The sequence below is a fragment of the Panthera pardus genome, unplaced genomic scaffold (assembly GCF_024362965.1).
Source record: "Panthera pardus isolate Hobbes unplaced genomic scaffold, ASM2436296v1 HiC_scaffold_15, whole genome shotgun sequence".
Lineage (NCBI taxonomy): Eukaryota > Metazoa > Chordata > Mammalia > Carnivora > Felidae > Panthera > Panthera pardus.
In genome coordinates this window covers 13,525,205-13,543,968 of record NW_026526710.1, presented here as the reverse complement: position 1 = coordinate 13,543,968, position 18,764 = coordinate 13,525,205, and the positions used below count along the sequence as shown (strand labels likewise).

At 48.8% G+C, this 18,764-nt stretch overlaps 1 protein-coding gene across 1 annotated transcript; it reads right to left on the bottom strand.

Annotated features, from left to right (window-relative positions):
- Positions 1 to 3,078: 3,078 nt before the first annotated feature.
- TCHP (trichoplein keratin filament binding) lies at positions 3,079 to 18,223 on the bottom strand. The gene is made up of 13 exons (XM_019467165.2): positions 18,109 to 18,223; positions 16,395 to 16,588; positions 14,983 to 15,193; positions 14,333 to 14,389; positions 12,568 to 12,636; positions 11,724 to 11,897; positions 10,465 to 10,577; positions 10,252 to 10,318; positions 9,162 to 9,334; positions 8,225 to 8,306; positions 6,205 to 6,390; positions 5,483 to 5,626; positions 3,079 to 4,345 (listed from the first exon to the last, which is right to left on the bottom strand). Exons 2-13 carry the CDS (start codon positions 16,586 to 16,588, stop codon positions 4,313 to 4,315), a joined length of 1,503 nt encoding a protein of 500 aa, XP_019322710.1. The 5' UTR covers positions 18,109 to 18,223; the 3' UTR covers positions 3,079 to 4,312.
- Positions 18,224 to 18,764: the final 541 nt, after the last annotated feature.

The following is an 18,764-nucleotide window of genomic DNA, read 5'->3' as shown; positions in this document are numbered from 1 at the left end:
AAACGATAAAGGACTACTATATCAATTCTATGCCCACAAATTGATAACCCAGATGAAATGGACCAATTCCTTGGAAGACATGATGTCAAAATTCACATTAAGAAGAAACAATCTACACAGGCCTATCTCTACTTAAGAAATTCAATCAATAATAACCTTCCAAAACATAAAGCACCAGGCTGGCCCAGATGGATTCACTGGTGAGTTCTACCAAACATTTAAGGAACAAAGTATACCAATTCCCCATAATCTTTTTTAGAAGATAGATGCAGAAAGAATACTTCCCAACCCATTCTGTGAGGCCAGTATTATCCTAATGCCAAACACAGGCAAGGACATTACAAGAGAAGAAAACTACAGATCAGTATCTCATGAACACAGATGCAAAAATCCTCAACAAAATATTAGCAAATCGAATCTAACAGTGCATAAAAAGAATTATATGCCAAAACCAAGTGGGATTTGTCCCAGGTGTAAAGGCTGGTTCAACATTCAAAATTCAATTAATGTAATCCATCACATCACTAATCTAAAAAAGAAAAATCACATCATATCAAGATGCAGAAAAAACATTTGAAAAAATTCAACACGCATTCATAATAAAAACTCTTAGCAAATAGGAATAGAGAGGAACTTTTTAAAAATGTTTTATTTATTTATTTATTTTTAATTTTTTTTAATGTTTATTTATTTTTGAGACAGAGAGAGACAGAGCATGAATGGGGGAGGGTCAGAGAGAGAGGGAGACACAGAATCTGAAGCAGGCTCCAGGCTCTGAGCTGTCAGCACAGAGCCTGACACGGGGCTCGAACTCACAGACTGTGAGATCATGACCTGAGCCAAAGTCAGCCGCTTAACCGACTGAGCCACCCAGGCGCCCCTATTTATTTTTGAAAGTATGAGCGCGAGAGGGGCAGAGAGAGACACACACGGAATCCATGAAGTAGGCTCCAGGCTCTGAGCTGTCAGCACAGAGCCTGACACGGGGCTTGAACCCGTGAACCGCAAGATCATGACCTGAGCCGAAGTCAGATGCTTAACTGACTGAGCCACCTAGGTGCCCCTAGGGGAACTTCTACTTGACAAAAACGAAATAAAACAAAACAAAACAAAACTACAAAAACCTACAGCTAGTATCATATCAATGGTAAGAAACTCAAAGCTTTCCCACCAAGGTCAGATACAAGGCAAAGATGTCCCCTCTCATCACTCCTTTTCAACAAAGTACTGGAAATTTTAGCTAATTCAGGAAAAGGAGAAAAGGAAGTAAAAGCTGTAGAGATTGGGAAGGAAGAAATAAAATTGTCTTTGTTCACAGATGACATGATCATCTCTATGTAGAAAATCTGAAAGAATTAACAAAAACACCTCCTGGAACTAATAAGCAATTATAGCAAGGTACAGGCTACAAAGTTAATGTACAAATATGAATTATCTTCCTATACATTAGCAATGAAGAGGTGGAATTTGAAATTTAAAACACAGTACCATTTACATTAGCACCCAAAAATGAAATACTGTAGGTATAAATCCTAAAAAAAAAAAAAAAAATAGTATAAGAGCTAGATGAGGAAAACTATAGAATTCTGATGAATGAAATTCCTGAAAAGAAAGAAATGGAGAAATATTCCATGTCCATGGATAGTAAGGTTAAGATGTCACTTCTTCCCAACTTGATCTAAAGATTCAATACAGTCCCAGTCAAAATCCCAGCAACTGGAGCACTTGGCTAGTTCAGTCAGTGGAGCATGCGACCGACTCTTCTTCTCGGGGTTGCAAGTTGGAGTGCCATGTTGGGTATAGAGACTACTTAAAAATAAAAAAATTCCAGCGAGTTCTTTTGTGGATATTGAAAAAATGATTCTAAAGTTGATGTGGAAAGGCAAAAGACCCAACATAATATTGAAGGAGAAGAACAAATGCTACTACCTGACTTCAAGATTTACAATAAAGCAACAGTAATCAAGACAGTGGTATTGATTATAGAAGTTTGTGGTATTGGCGAAAGAATAAACAGATCAATGGAACAGAGTGAGAAGCCCAGAAATACACTGACATAAATACAGTCAACTGATCTTTGACAAAGGAGGAAAGTCCATACAACAGATGGTGTTGGAACAACTGGACACCTACAGGCCAAAAACACATGAATCCAGACACAGACCTTACACCCTTCTCGAGAATTAACCCAGAATATGTGCTGAATGAGCAGAAAGAGTGAAAATACAAAAAATAAGCATTTTATCAGTAGTGGCTTCTGCACCATCTGTTCTAAAGGAACTGAACTGCGCAGAAGATCTGTGAAGAATAACCTAAGAAATCACTAGTTTTACAGGGAGTAGAAAAAGGTGCTTAAAAACAATAAAGGCGATATACATACGTAATCACAGCACAAACTATACATGAGACAAGAGGACTGTGTGGGCTATCCTGGGAGCTCTAAACTTAGAAACAATTATTTTGGCCGAGGTTAGGAATTTTTTTTTTTCCTTTAAAGAAACATTTATTTTTTGTTTCTTTCTTTTCAGAGATAGATAGCAGGGGAGGGGCAGAGAGAGAATCCCAAGCAGGCTCCCTGCAGTCAGCCTGGAGCCCAAGCAAGGCAGGGCTGGATCCCACCAACCAAACCATGAAATCATGACATGAACTGAAACCAAGAGTCTGACGCTTAACCAACTGAATTAGGGTAGAGAACCAGCACAACACAGATTTTTAGTGCCGATAAGGAATATTACCAGCAGGCTTCAAAAACAAGATATTCAAAGAAATAAAAAATATTCAGTAAATATTTATGTTCTTATTTCCCATCTGTCCACATCTACTCTGTACTGGAGCTCAGACAGTATAGGATTCCTAATAATTCCCTGTGGTTTACTTAAAAGAGGATCCAGTGGAAATTGGAGGGGAGACAATACCACTTTCACAAGAAAAATTAGTAGAACCAGAAAATGTGAGCAGTCATAGAAAATATGGAAAGCTGTAGGAGAGATGGATTAAATCAGTAAAAATCTATCATTCCATACAACCCACTTTGCGATAATTAATACAAGCAACAGTAACAAAGTCTGGAAGCCATGCTGTCAGACCAAAACTTTATTTCACGATAAACGAACATCTGAAATGGAGGAAGCAAATATGAGCAAGCATAACGAAAGTGGTGCTCAGGGGGTCCTATCCAAAGAAATTCAAGACAAGAAAACGAAAAACAGATTAAGGATGCAGTTTGCTGCTCCGTTTGTTTTTATAGCACAATGGATGTGAAAGGCAATGCAGCCTTTACACTCAGGATTTTTAAAAAATAAACTCTGGTTTTTAACAACCTGGCACACAGCCCTATCTATAATTAGCTATAATTTACTGAAATGTGGAACCTTAAATACAGTATAATGAAAAGTGAAACCTCAGAGGGAGAATATGAAAAAAAAATACAAATAAAAATAGGGTTATTGCTGCAAGGAACTTGTAGCTATTTGTAGAGATTAATCTAGAACTGTGTCACATTGTTAGAACAGTGGGAGGAGAAAGTTCTGGCCGATCTGGTTGAGTGTGATCTAGTCTTCAGGCCCCGTGCCCCTTCCTCTGGGCACATAAATCCTACAAGGCTGCCTGTCGCTGAGACCTTCCTCCAAGACACAAGAGGTCCAAAGTGTCGTGCCAAAACGTTAGCCAACCAGGTGGCCTTTTGAGGCCCCCTTTTGGGGCTTAGTAACTAACATACATGTTGGGATCACCACACAGAGTGCTCCATGGAAATTCCACCACGTTTCCTAAAGGAGGAAAGACCTATTTCTCGACACCCTTCCGGAAAGCATCCGTGGAGCACATCAGACTGTCTCAGAGTTCACAGCTTTTCTTCTTCCAGAAAATAAGACATGATCCTTTTGGGGCCACTAAATTAATAAACTGTGAAAGAAACTGAACTGACACTTAGGAGTCTGTTATCGACAGAATAGTGAAATTTAAGTGGCAAGTTTAAAAACTGAGAAACTTTCCTCATTTCTCCAGCTGGAGTCTTTACTGGAGGTTGACAATTATCGGTCTCTCATGGGACTGTGTGGCAGCACTCTCAGCATGTGACTGTAAGAGCCCCTTTCTTGGATACGAAAGGCAGGAAAAGGCCTCCTGCTGGGTGCTGCATGTCTATAGAATGCTGGCTGGTGAGGCCCTTGCTCTGTTTGACTGTGGACCCCAACAGGCTCAGTGAACCGTTACACAGCGACCCGAACACTCGAACCAAACACCGTACAGCTGTCTGGTGCCTGCATATCAAAGGCCTCAGGGACCTCACTCTGTGCTTCCAACACCAACAAAGTCAGTTCCAAGCAATTCTGGGATGTCCGTAGGGCTGAGAAAAGAAAGAAAACAGAAGCCTGATTAGATCAGCAGTCTCTGGAGCATTGGGAATTGATCCCAACCGAAATAAGAGCTGAAAGCCTGGTATAGTTAGCTGTTTTCATTTACAACTGAGAAAGCTTGGACCCTAAACCACAAATGAGGTACTTTATTACCTTTTTTGTAACATTTCCACATGTGCTCCGTGAAAACCCGATCTTGAGGCACTCAATGATCCCTGGTCAAGCGAGCTTACAATTAGGGTGAGGCAACAGGAAACCATATATCCTGCCCTAGGACACAGCCCACAGCTCCTGGCGTTGATGTAGAATCTGACTTTACATGTCTATTATGGGACTGTGCGTCGCTGAGACCTTCCCAAGACATGAAAGGTCCAAAGTGTCGTGCCAAAATGTTAGCCTGCACCTCAAGAGCCCCAGCCGGTGAGGACAAAGCAGTTCTGTGGCAGGTGAAGCACCTGCTCTGTCTCGTGGGCGGGCTTCCCAGAGTCACCTGAAAACAAAGGAGCCAGCCTCTTCGTCTCGCAGCACGTTGGAGCGCCAGGGTGGCTGAGCGGCCCTGGTAAAGGAGGGGCAGGCGCAACATGCCCGCCGGGCCCTCCCCCAGCTCCCAGGGGCTTCATTAGTTACCAGCTCTCTGGGAGTAGGGGGGCAACCCTCGCTTCTCTGTGCGTCGTGCACAGGGGCCTCTCACGTACTTCCGAGGACAGGGAAGGATGGAAGAGGACAAGAGGATCAGGGAGGGGAGGGGCAACCAGAGGTGCTGAGAGGAAGGGAAACCAGGCCCCTGCTCGCCTGGGCCCCACTGTCTGGACAGCTGCCTCTTCACCTCTCCCCTGCCGTGCCAGAGCTCTTAGATGGCTCCTGGTCCCAAACAGGGCCAAATGACATGCACCTCAGCAGTCAGGGCCCAGAGTAAAATCTCCTCAAGGGCCGTCTGAGGCCAAAACAAGGGCTAAGATGTGTGTCGAGGCTCCCGACTGGTCGAGAAGGGAGAAACACAAGAGAAGAGGAACGAGGGAGGAATCTGAGCTGGCTGGGAAGCGGAGCTTAGGACAGGGCTACAAACAGGCCTGGGACAGCAGGGGCCAGGCTGGGCGCCAGCAGCCTGTGCCCTTCAGACTCCTTACCTTGGGCCAGGAGCCCTGCTTGGCCATCGTCTTCACCTCCTGCTGCAGTAAGGCGTCAGTGAACTGCTCTGCCTGCCTGGCCTCCTCTTCCTCCTCTTCCTCCTGCTGGTCCTCTTCCCATGCCCGCAGCTGGCGCTCTGCAACCTGGCCACCAAGAACAAAGTCAGCTGGGACAGAGCTCCCTGGGCAGAGCCCTGCTTCAGGTCACGAGGGAAAGCCTGTGGATCTACCCCAGTCAGAGAATCCAAGCTAAGGCACAGTGATGGCAAGTACAAGAGGGAAGGGCACTGATGAGACCGGAAAGGTTGCACGCATGGTAATGTGCAGCTTGTGAAAAGCTCCAGGTGTGGCCACGTGCTTGGAAGATTCTGTGTTCTCTACCAGGTTCCAAACTGAACAGAGAACGGTGGCCCAGCGAGCCACATGCCTGTGGAGGCAGACAGGAGAGGGATAACAGGTAGGCACAGCAGCCTCGCTCCCACACACATGGAGGACCTGGAGTGGCGCCGGAACGAATCAGGAGGGTCGGGGTTTCAGCTGGAAATGAAATGGGTGTGCTGAGCTCACAGATGTGGGCCTCTCGGACAAGGTCTTAGTGCCTGGATGTGGAAATACGTCAAGGGTGCCCGCATCCGGTGCCATAACGGTGCAGAGGCCACAGCAAGCGGCCTGCCGCTCACATTCCCCTGCTGAGGCTTCCTCCCCCACCAGGCTCAGCCCACCTGGGCCTCCAGCTCCTGTTTCCTGGCCGATTTCAGTTCTTTGCTCTCCTCTTTCTCACGACGAGCTGACTCTCTGACCTCCTCAAGATTTCGAATAAGTTGCTCCCGGTGTCTCAGGGATTCCTCTTGTGCCCGTCGGTTTTGTTCAAGCTTTGCTTGTATTTGTTGTTGTCTCCCGGTCAGAACCTACCCTCAGCAGGAAGGCAAAGGGCAGATTTCAGTTCGACTTAGCAGTTCCCTATTCCACAAGCTGTGGACAGGCTACAGCTGCCCCAAGACCCAGCCTCGTCCTCAGCCTCAGGCCCGAATACCCCACGTGAAGGCAAGTCAGATCACAGCAATGGCCCATGCAACGTCAGCCCGGCTTCCCACCCGTCCCCACCACACAGAAAATGCACACAGACCACGCGTTAGGGAGAGACAGCTGGGCACTGACAAGATCCAAGGAGGCGGATGGAACTCCCTCCCCAGGCACAGAAACAGCAACAAGCTGTGAGCCTCACTCCCTATCGGTAGGTTCCAGAAAAAGAAAGAAACCACAAGCCACACAGATGACCGGAAGTAATCTGGGTCATCCCCTCAACCTTCAGGCTCTAAATACTTGCAGAAACCTTGCTGGGCTTGAAACCTGGCCACAGCACAGGATCACATCTAGAGCAGTCAGGACTCAAGAATCAAGAACGGTGGGAAGCCACTTGCCGTACCCAACAGTTATGCTCCCGGGACAGGACACGTAAAGTGGCCACAACTAGGAGGAATTTTTTTTTTCATTTTCAAATTTGTATTTAAATTCTAGTTAACATATAGTGTAATATTGGTTTCAGGAGTCGAATTTAGTGATTCATCAATTACATATCACACCCAGTGCTCAACACAAGAGGAACGTTTTTAATAGGGAAAATCAAAGGTGTTGCAGAGTACTGGTATTCACAGAAGGGAGAGAGCCCCACTGGACCGGACTTCCCACGGATTCCAAAATGACATGCAAATATTTCCATTTTTAAGCCACTTTAATTTTCAATACATGGATAATGAAAGATTTTTTCTAAAAGATTTCTTTAAAAAAAAATTTTTTTTTTTTTAAGTAATCTCCACACCCAATGCAGGCTCAAACTCATGACCCTGGGATCAAAAGCCACGTATCCTACCAAATGAGCCACCCAGGTGCCCCTCATTCCTTTTAAATTGGGGTACATCTTAACGCATTACTTAAATACTGACAAGTTGTGTTCTTTCAAGAGTCCACTTCTGGTTATGCACCCCAAAGAAAAAAATCCTAAATAGGATTTTTTTTAGGAAATTTCCATTTCCTAAAAATGGAAAGCCTTATGAACCAAGATGTTCACTGCAATGTTTCTTGTAACACCTCAGGAATAAATCAGAATAAAAATCAGAATAAAAAGAACACCCACAAGAGGGGAATAGGAAAAAAAACCCACAGTACACCCAACGTGATACATTAAGTGTGATATCATCAAAATATCTACAAAGGAGATGGAATAGTGCATTAGAATGCTGGAACTCAACAGATAGTATAATAAGGAATACGCAGAAAGACATGTTTGCACGTTTCCACACAGAGTGGAAGAAACAGAGTAACAGCGACTATGCAAATAATGGGGACCTGGGTGACTTTGTTCTTACTTCCTGTACTCCTGAATTTTCTTCTAAAAAGCTGATACTACTTTCACAATGACATTAGAAGTCTATTTAAAAGGAGCGTCTGGGTGGCTCAGATGGTTAAGCGCCCAACTTCGGCTCAGGTCATGATCTCGTGGTTTGTGAGTTCCAGCTCCACATCAAGCTCTGTGTTGATAGCTGGGAGCCTGGAGGCTGCTTTGGATTCTGTGTCTCCCTCTCTCTCTGCCCTTCCCCTGCTCATGCTCTGTCTCTGTCTCTCTCTCAAGAACATCAAAAAAAAAAAAAATTTTTTTTTTAAATAAGTCTATTTAAAATAAGCAGAGAGGCCTGTGTTCCAGACCATTTGGCAGGGTCAGTACACGCTCGCAGCCAGGATTACCTCGCTCATCAGTCTGTCTCGTGCGGTCCTCTCCCGGGCCCACTCCGCCTCTCTCTTTTCCCACATTTCCTTGGCCTCTTCCCTGGGAACACAGAGTGGATGACAGCAGGCTCCTTGCCACCACTGATGGCAGATGAGAACTAAAGACGTGACAGGGCTCCAGCGCATCAGGTACACACGTTCCATAGGGCCAACCTTCAAACCCACTTCTGCGTGCAAACTCTTCACAGTTTACAACTCTGGACTAGCTCATGGAGAGTACTCCTACAGGAAGTACTTTAAGTTGCCTGGTTATGCTCCCACCTCCTTACAAAACACAACTGTGATGGCTTGCACCCAGGCCATTTAGACACCATGGCAAATGAAGCCACCAGGACCCTGGAGAGGCAGAGGAGCCCTGCTGTGCCTGAGCTCTGTCACTTTGCTCCTGGGGTCACTGCTAGCTCGCCCTGTGGCCTGAGGCAAGTCAGTGACCTCCTCAAGTGACCTGAGTACCTACCCTGCGGATGGATGTCAGGATTAAATAAGAGGTGGATGGTAAAGCGCTCTGCACGGTGTCTGACCCACAAGAAGTGCCCAATAAATGTGACATGTTATTCAATTTTTTCAATCTACTAGATTTTTAGGATCCAGACCCATTTAAAAAAGACCTAAGAAGCATTCAGCATCTCCATAATTTGTAACACTTTCCTTTCAAATTTCTAAGATCTTAAATGAACAGATCCTTACTCTAAACCCTAGTGATTTCCACCTTAAATAACAAGGGAAACACCCCTGCAAGCCGGGTCTGCTAGCAAACATGTGCTCCTCCCCATGGGCAGATTAACAAGGACGGATGCTTCAGTGACAACAGGAGACCCTGGTGGTGGCCTGCGGAGACATAAGGGACCAGAGCAGAGGCTGGGAGGGTCCAGCCCAGGCAGGCACCGCCTCTCACCTCAACAGCAGCTGCAGCTCTGCCTCCCGCTCCCTCTCCAGCTGCAGCTGCTCCTCGATGGCCTGCTTCATCCACGCCGCATCGGCCACGGCCTGCTCCCTCCTGGCCAGGTGCTCGCGCTGGTTCTCATCCTCCTTCTCCAGGAGTGCTTGCAGGATGCGCTTGTCCGCCTCCTAGAGGGTGGAGGAGGAAGCGCGGTGGGCGCCCCTCTGCAGCCACAGCACCCCCCCCACCCACCGCAGCTCCCACAGCGCCCCCTTTCTGCACTCAGCACTGACAGCAGACATTCGTGATGCTTCCAAAGCTTCCCTACATAGAGATGGGAAGAGTCAGGGTATAACCACTTAGGAGTGGTTTAAAATAATGCAGGAGAGGCCCCTTTGCCACCACGCACCTGTCCCTGCCCTCGGACATGCCTGGTAGCACAGCTTTTGAGAACACGGCTGGACAACAGTTTCACTTCTAAGAATATGGACTAGAGACCCAAAGGCACAAAACCAAATGCACAAAATGCTCACTGCAGAGGCCCCGTAGAGGAAAAACAAAAATGACCCAAACGCATCTGTAGGGAACTGGCTGTAGTGGACATGTCCACAGCGAGATGCAGTAAAGAACAAGGGACTTGGGAGGTCCTGGGACGGAAAAATGTACTCGGGAACAGCAGTGGCACTGCCACCCCTGGACCACCCTGACGGTAGCAGGCAGGGATAGAGGTAGGCGGGTTCTCTCATTCACTATCCCTGTCCCCGTGTCACTAGAGAGCCCATCGACATACCTGACAGGAACACTGAGCAGCCAGTAAAAAGAACAAACTCATTCCAAGGATTTGAGGTTTACTGTTAGGTGACTGTGCTGAGGAATGCCACTTCAGGTTTTAAAGAACCCCACCACTGCCCTCTGTGTGTGCTGGGTAAATGTATCTAGAATACACAACAAAGCAGACCCCCCTGGGGAGGGGTGGGGGTCGCGAGCTCATCAAGGAGGAATCTCCCCTAGTGTGTTATTCTTGCGAGAACGCACTCATTCTGAGCGATGGAAAGCATTTTCTTCCAAAAAGGGTGAAAGAAATGCCAGGCTGACTCAGACTTACCAGTTCCTCTTGGATCTGCTGTGCACGCCTATTGAGTTGCACGTTATACTGATGTCTCAAAAAACGTCTAGAAAGGAGCAAAATACGGTCTGCCTTCAGTGTCTTATGAACGATTAGCGGGGGCCAGATAGCTACTTACTACAGATCTTTCTGGTTTGGGACAGCAATGCAAGTCTGAGAAAGCACGAGGCTTGCCCGTCTGGGCACACACACCCCAGCTCCGCCTTCTGCCGGAAGGCTGCCATCTGCTTCCTCTCTTCCTCCAGCCTCTCCAGCTCCCACCGCTGCTTCAGCAGATTCTCCTGCTCCTTCTTCAGTTTGGTGGCCTGTGGTGACAACAGTGCACCCAGTTAAGGTCATCAGAAACGGAGCTTCCTTCACTCTTCATGTGCATTTTCGGCAGATGCCAGGCAACAGGGCTGGCCCGGCCACCTGGTGATCAGAACTCCCTCTTACCTCTGGGCTCTGAGCCCTTGGCCCAGCGCACTCGCTTCCTCCAAGAGCCTTTCCCAGGCCTGTGGACAAGGATCAGATCCATGCTCCATGCTCCTGCAGGACCCTGCACTTGTTCACATCTTCCTATAACTTAATTCCCTTCCGCACCTGACATGGTTCCTGCCATGAAGGCCAGGACCGTGGGTCTTGCTCACAGCTGTATCTCTAGCACCCAGCTCAGTGCTCAGCATCTAGCAGATAGTGGGCATTAAGGATCTGGTTCTGGAATCATTTGGGCCTAACGAAGGACGGGCTTTCCCTCAGCCAGATGAGAAAATCTAGCCCAGGTATCTAGCTCAGGGAGACTGCACAGTATTCTCAGAACAGCCTCCGAAACCAAAGACCTCATGGTTTATGCCTTGAGATCCAAAACATGCTAGCTGGGGAGAGCTGTAGCTGCATGCTAGAACATCAGACTAAGTCAAGTCTACTTAGTGCACTGGATAATCCAAGTTCCTTTTTTTTTTTTTTTTGGTATAAATTTTGAGAGCGAGCACATGTGAGTTGGGTATAGGGTCAGAAGGGCAGAGAGAGAGAGAGAGAGAGAGAGAGAGAGAGAGAGAGAATGAATGAATGAATGAATCCCAATCAGGCTCCACGCTCAGCATGGAGCCTGACATGGGGCTTGATCCCACAACCCTGGAATCATGACCTGAGCCGAAATCAAGAGTTGGACACTCAACCAATGGAGCCATCCAGGTGCCCCAGGAAAATCCAAGTTCTAAGAAGGCTCTCACATAGAGCCTAAAACACACGTAAGAGAACAGCTATTAGCTCCATATTGTGAACATTCTGGGATCTGGACGCACAACCTAGGGGGATGGAAAAACCACGGCGAGGAGTATGTGTCTGAAGGGAAAACCCAGCAGTGTTGCATTTCTTAGAACCACCCCTCCCCAATATGGTCTTTTTGGTGCTGCTTCCTAAATGCCTGCTTTATAACGGCAAGCGGCTGCAGGAGGAGGCCATGCCCTCACCTCCAACTCCTTCAGCTTCAGCTCCTCCACCTGCTGGAGCAGCGCCTCAGCCTGGAGTTTGCCCTCCAACCGCCTCTTCTCCTCTTCTGCTTTCATCCGCTCCAGTGCTTCCCTTCGGGCCCTTTCATATTCATTTTCATACCGTTTGTTCTCTTCCTCTTGGGTGGCTTCTTGCTACATGGGGTCAGATGAACGCAGGAGGTCAGAATCTGTCACATAGCCAGCAAAGACCCAGCTCCCCGCCGCTGTTCCTCATTCCAACGTGTCTACAACAGAGGAGGTCATGCCACTTTTCAGCTGCGTGACCCCGGGTGAGGGTGCGTCTTCCCCGGCTCTGTTCTCACAGTGGGAACCATGGAGTGATCCTTCCCTCAGAGGTGATGCTGGGGAAGTACTCAGCACGGTGCCCGGCACAGAGGAGGGGCTCAACAATGTCAGGATCCCTTCCCTTCCAAAAGTCTCCCCAGTGAACCCAGAGGCAAAGCTGTGGGTTCACGGAGGTGTGGACTTTTGTCCCCAAAGGTGCTGCTGTCAGCCCGGGTTGAGAGTTTATGATGTGTGCTACATCAAAAGAGACTGCCAGCAGCAAAAGCGACCTTTAAGATGCACCTTCCACCTGCCAGTGGCTGGCCACTGGTGTTATTCTGCCCTGGGGATGATCGGAAAGGATTCTCGTACATGTAGGAGCAACAGACGTCTGCTTTTAACGTGTTAAAGTTAACTGAGATAAAGTCTGTTCCTGGACTGGACTCATTAACATCCAGAACAAGACAACTTGAGAGACCCGGAGTCACAGCACTTCCACCATGCCATGTAGGACTATTTCCAGAGTCATATATCACACCTGTTTTTTTTCTTCTTTCTGCATTTTCCAAGAGTTTATCACGTGCTCCTTGTGAAGGGCTGATTCAATCTGAGGGTGAGAAGGCAGAGAATGTTCATTTCCTCACTGGTTCATCCGACAGATGGACGCTGCAGAGCACAGTGCTACGCCCTGGCAGGTGACCAGAAGTTCCCTAGGCAAGGACTCAGAGGGGCCCAGATATCTTACAAGGGAGCACAAGATGACCCCAACATATACATTTGGAACGCAACTCAGTTAGTAAACCAAAGGACCAGGCAGTTTGAAACAGATCTAAGGAGTTGTAACAAAGGAACACAAACTTTTCTCCCAGTACCCTGGGGGTTGTGCAGGGGCAGGTCAGCAGACGCTGGAATGGAAATACGATCTCAGAGGCCACCCCTGGTTGGTCTGAAGCATGCCAGGGCCCAGAACAGCAGGAGCTGGGTGAGGGCCAGACTCAGCCTTTTGCCTGGCTCCTCGAAACATCCTCTGCAAAGCGGTGGCTGTATAAACATGTACTCCCCACAGCAACAGATGTAACACATTTGGGGTTATTAAGAAGAGATACGGGTTTAGCGAATCTGTTGGATCAGAAAATGAACTGGAACTCTATCCAAAAGCTTTTGTTTGGGAAATTGTTTATAAAAATGTTTAATCTCTTTCTCAACTTACAAATGTAAACATCCGCAACTAACTTGAGTGTTCTAAATAAACATTTCTGAGTAAAAGACTTTGGAGCACCCACCTAAACGCTCAAATGGCCAGGGAAAGGAGACCTCCCGTGGCTTAGTGCTAACTGCACAAGGCTCAAAAGCACCAAATTGTTCTATTACTTAGTGGCTGGCAATTTTCTAAATATAATTACAAATAAATTAATGCCACCAAACATATACGCAAAATTTAAGTTAAAATACATCAATGAAATCATCACGGATCATCTTCCTCTAGCCCCGTCTCCACAGAATGATGCCACCCAAGCCAGACCGCCCCCCACCTGCCCCAGGATCTTGCATATTTGTCCTCCTTTCTCCTGCCACCCTGTTCTGGTCTCCGCCGTCACTGCCCTGGTCTCACCACCCCCTGCTCACCTCAACACTGCTGCCAAAACTACTGCTCCCTGAAATGCGGCCAGGGTGCCGCCACAGCCCTGCTGAAAATCATCCAGGTGCTCCCCAGCGCTTCCAGGAGAAGGCCACACAGGGCTGGCTGGGGTCCAGGCCCACGTGCCTCACCAGCCTCAACTCTTGCAGCCCCTGCTCGCCATATGACATCACAAACTCTCAGCCACTCATCACTCCCTGGATGCACTCTGCTCTCGTGACTCCGGCCTGCTCCTCACTCAGCTGCCTCAATCTAGAATGTCCTTTCCTCACCTTTACACCATCAAGTTAACACCCAAGTCCTTCCAGACTCCTCCATCCCCGCAACTCCTCTGAGATGCCGCTCTGACCCACAACTGAGCTGGGGGCACTGCCCCAAATGCCCATCCTCCTGGGCCTTCCCAGCCCACTGCAACCCACACTGGACCGCAAGTTCCTAAGAAGGGAGGACCCCAGCTAATCTCCACGTGCCCAGGTGCTGGACCATGTGGCAAATGTTCAATAAGTATTGGCTGAACACCCAAGAAACCAGATCTGCATGTGGCATCGTTCAGGTGGCCGGGGTGTTCTCTGTTCCACCCCAGCAAGAGATGCAAGTTCAAAAACAAGAAGAGAAACATGATTTTATCTACTTAGGCAAAGCAAAGGATCTCGCTGGTTTTCACCTCTCGAAGTTTGGGGTTGTTCTTCTTCCAGTGTTCATACAGAAGCTGTTCGGCAATCTGTCAAGGAAACACAAAGAGGGAAGCCTGATGTCACTTTTCAAATTCATTCACATTTTGGATAACCCACAGTGGCGGTCAGCTGAGGCGGAGAGCCCCTCGGCTGGCATGCTGTCACTGCGCCTGCCCTTCGGACCTACTGCCTGCCTTGCATCCCCGGCTCTGGGAGACACCAGAGTGGAACCAGACAGCTCTGACAAATGACTCCCACAGTGGTGATGGAAGGGCGCCAAGATCTGATGCTACAGATGGGTCCCAGATGTGACAATCTGCTTCAAAATATACAGCAGGCTTAAAAACACAGACTGGGGCTCACCATTCCCCACAGCTACTTGGAAGATCAAGCATACCAGCGCGCAGCCTGCTGGGGCCACAGGACTGATATAAAGACAAAGGACTTGGATGTAATGACCTGAGGTGACTCGTGCAAAACACACGTGGAGAACAACGTAGCACAAAGCACCTCGCCCTGCAGGCTCTGGAGTTTACCGTTGTCTCATCAGACCAGTGTGCCCAGGGACCCCGTGTGTGTGTCACTGACGGGCTGGGGACGCTCCTGCTCCGTAGGCTCCAGAAGGGCTAGGAGGAGTTACCAGTTTCCTTTGCTCTTCTCGAGCCGACTTGAGATCGCCATGCCGCTCTCGGAGTCTGCCTTCCCTCGCGTCCACGCTTAGCCTTAGCTCCTCCAGTTGTCTGGCCAGCAGGGCCTGCTCCTCCAGCAGCAGCTGCCTCAGTCTCTCCCGCCTGGCTTCCAGCTGCTTCCGCTTCTCCTCCTTCAGCTTCTCACGCTGATAGGCATGCATGCTGGGTGAGAAGGAGCCCTCCCCACGTCAGTCACGCTACAGCCACACGTGGCACTCTCTGCTGTGCAGTAAGAGAGGCTGAGGTGGACATGACGGGGTGACACGGTAAAGTGTCTTCTGGCTAAAGTGAAGACAGCGGGTCACAGACCACCGTGCACGACAGAATCTTGCTTTTGCCATAAGAAAATGTACATTGGGGGCGCCTGGGTGGCTCAGTCGGTTGAGCGTCCAACTTTGGCTCAGGTCATGATCCCATGGTTCGTGAGTGCGAGCCCCGTGTCGGGCTCTGTGCTGACAGCTCAGAGCCTGGAGCCTGCTTCGGATTCTGTGTCTCCCTCTCTCTCTGCCCCTTACCTGCTCATGCTCTGTCTCTCTGTCTCAAAAATAAAATATTTCAAAAAAAAAAAGAAAGAAAATGTACAGCGGGGGCGCCTTGGCGGCTCAGTTGGCTAAGCATCAGACTTCGGCTCAGGACATGATCTTCCTCTCTCTCTCTCTGCCCCTCCCCTGCTTGCGCTCTCGCTCTCTCTCAAAAATAATAAACTAAAAAAAAAAAAGAAAGAAAAGAAAAAGAAAATGTACAGTGGTCTCACATATGCATGTGGTAACAGTACTAGCTAGTATTATTTGAGCAATTCCTATACACTAGGTATTATATCTAGGGATAGCTTTCTATTAATCACACACCCAACAAAGTAGGTTCTGTTTTAGCCCCACTTCACTGATGAGGAAACTGAGGCTCATTCATATAGCAAGTGACAGTCAGGAATTCCATCTGGGTTTGTCTGACTCCAAAGCCCATGCTTTTAACTTTCATGTTTTTTACATGTATTTCTGCAAAAATGGATGCGTGTGTGTGCGAATATTTGTACACACACAAATGGGGAAAAGTATGGGAGGACAGGTGTATCAGACTGTTTACTGTGATTCTCTCTGGGGACACGGTGTTACAAGAAGACTTCCAGGTTCTATACATATTTCTTATTGTTTTCTCTTTTTCAAAGCAAATGTATTATTCACTGATCTTTTTTTTTTTTTTTTTTTTTCCAATTTTCAGTTGGAAAACATCACCATGCATGCAATCTATGCAACTTCCTCAAGAAAACATGCTGATTAGCCATGGGGTTCTTAGTTCTTACAGCCACATCCCCTGAACAACAAGTGCTTTCCTGCCTCCATCCCATCAAGGTCACTGCCGTTACCTTCGCTGGTAGGACGTCTTGGAGCTCCACTCCGCCTGTTTGGAGCTACAGATATCAGACATCTTGAAGTAGCGGCTGTTCTGGTCCCACTGCTGCCGAAGCCGGGCCTCCTGCTCTCGGTGTCGCTGTCGGGCCATCTGCTGGTCCAGGAGCCTCCGGCTGCACCATTGGGAAGGCAGCGTGGGGAGTGCCATCTGAGGAATGGTAGCAATGGTAGGAAAATGAGCCTCCTGCAGCCCCCTAATGAGTGGTCCTCATCCCTTGGCTGCCCCCTGGAATCACCCCACTCCAGACCAATGACATCAAAGAAGTCTTAGCTCAGGCTCCCAGGCATCACCATTTTTAATTTTTTTTTTTTTAAGTAATCTCTACACCCAACGTGGAACTCAAACTCACAACCCTGAGATCAAGACTAGCATGCTCTTCCCCCTGAGCCAGCCAGGCACCCTAGGCGTCAGCATTTTAAAAATCATGTGCCATCAAGTCTGCAAATCATCACTGTTTTTAAATTTTTTTAGAGAGAAAGAGCGTGAGCCGGGGAGAGGGTCAGAGAGAAAGAGAGAAAAAGTCTCAAGCAGACTCCATGCTCAGCACGGAGCCAGATACAGGCCTCCATCCCACCACTCTGGGATCATGACCTGAGTGAAATCGTGAGTCACATGCTCAACAGACTGAGCCACCCAGGTGCTCCTGCAAAGCATCACTTTAAATAAGCCTGGACTCCACTCAGCTGTGAGCCAGACATCAAGGGCGTTACAGACAAAGACCGGGAACCAGTCCTAGCAATGCTGGACCAAGCACTTGGGGCTTTCTATGCTCCCCACAAAGTAACAGGAATAATAATCTCAGGAACAAAAAATGTACCAAGCTCTTGACATATATGAATGATCTTTTTCACTGTTATAATCACTCCATTATTTGGCAGGTGAAGAAACTTAAGTTCGAAATGGTAAAGTGACTTGCCCAAGACCACAGAGCCAGGAAGGAGAGGCAATAAAAGAGGTGGGATCCTAATTCATATCAGTCTCAGGCCAGAGCCCAGTCAAGAGTCTGCCTGTTGGGACCAACAAGCCCTGGCTCTGGCAGCCCCCAGGGAGCAGCCTCGCCTGCCCTCATCTTACAGATGGAGAAACTGAGACCCAGGAAGAAATCGATTTGCCCGGGTCACGGAGCAAATGGGGCCATAATTGGAGACTTGAAAGCAGAGAGCAGTCTTACTCCGTACACGTTCCCTGACCCCAGAGCTGTCCTCCTGGGCAGGGTCTACACTGTGCCTGGTTACGACAGTGCTTACGGAACGTCTGTCTGGGTCCAGGCCAAGCCTCAAACTCAGTGCTCAGACCTGAGGGGAAATAATCTACGTCTATGGACCAAACGTGGCCCGCAGCTGCCCCTTTATAACCTGTCTTAAACCTGTGGCGCGCCTGACATGATTTTTTCCTTGCCCTGCAAGCCGCCCGCGGAAAAGCTTTCCGCCGGGAATCAAGAAACAAGACTCCGATCCCGCATCAGTCGCATCCTTCACGCAGCCTTCACATCCACGTACGCTTTGCAGAGCAAAGCGTCGGACCCAGAGTGCGCAGGGAACAGTGAGGACTCGACGGCCGGTCCCCCGGCGGCCGCCGCGGTTCCCGCCAACACCGGGCCACGGCGGCCGGGCTCCGCGCGTTCGGGCCCCCACGCCGGCTCCGGCCGAGCCCAATGCCCGACTCACGTTTCTCCGCGCCCCGGAGTTCCCGAAGACTGCCCCCGCCGAGCTCCCGCATGCCCCAACCAAGCCCGACAGGTCCCGCGGCCACGCTTCCGGGGCCGCTCAGCACCAACTCCGGCGGTTTCGCCGCTTGTTGCCGGGGCAACAGACCGATGACGGAGCGCCGCGAGGGCCAAGCCGCCTCCAACGAGATACCGGACGCTCAGACAGAAAGGAGGTTGTGATTTTTCTCTGGCGCCCTCTCGTGGGGGGAGGGAGATCAATCACAAACGTCGCTGGTCCCGGAAACCAGCAAGGAGGGTAAAGGCATCCAATCACTACTCAAAATTCAGGGTGGTGGTTACCTGGAGTGTGTGTGTTGGGGGGTGGGGGGCGGTGAGGAGAATGTAGGTGAGGGTGGAGGGAAGTCAGGGGGATACGACAGGGGAGGAGAATATAAATCAGTGGTTCTCAAACCTGGCTGCACACGAGAATCACCTGGGGAAGGCTTAAGTCTAGATGCCGTTAAAGAAGTAAAAATAAATAAATACAGACCAAACTCCAGACGAGTCCCATCAGGTTCTCAGGGTGTCAGAGGTTGTCTTAGCTCCCCAGGGGCACTCAGTGTGCAACCAGCTCGGAGAACCGCTGGCCTAAATAGATACACGTTATTGGAAACG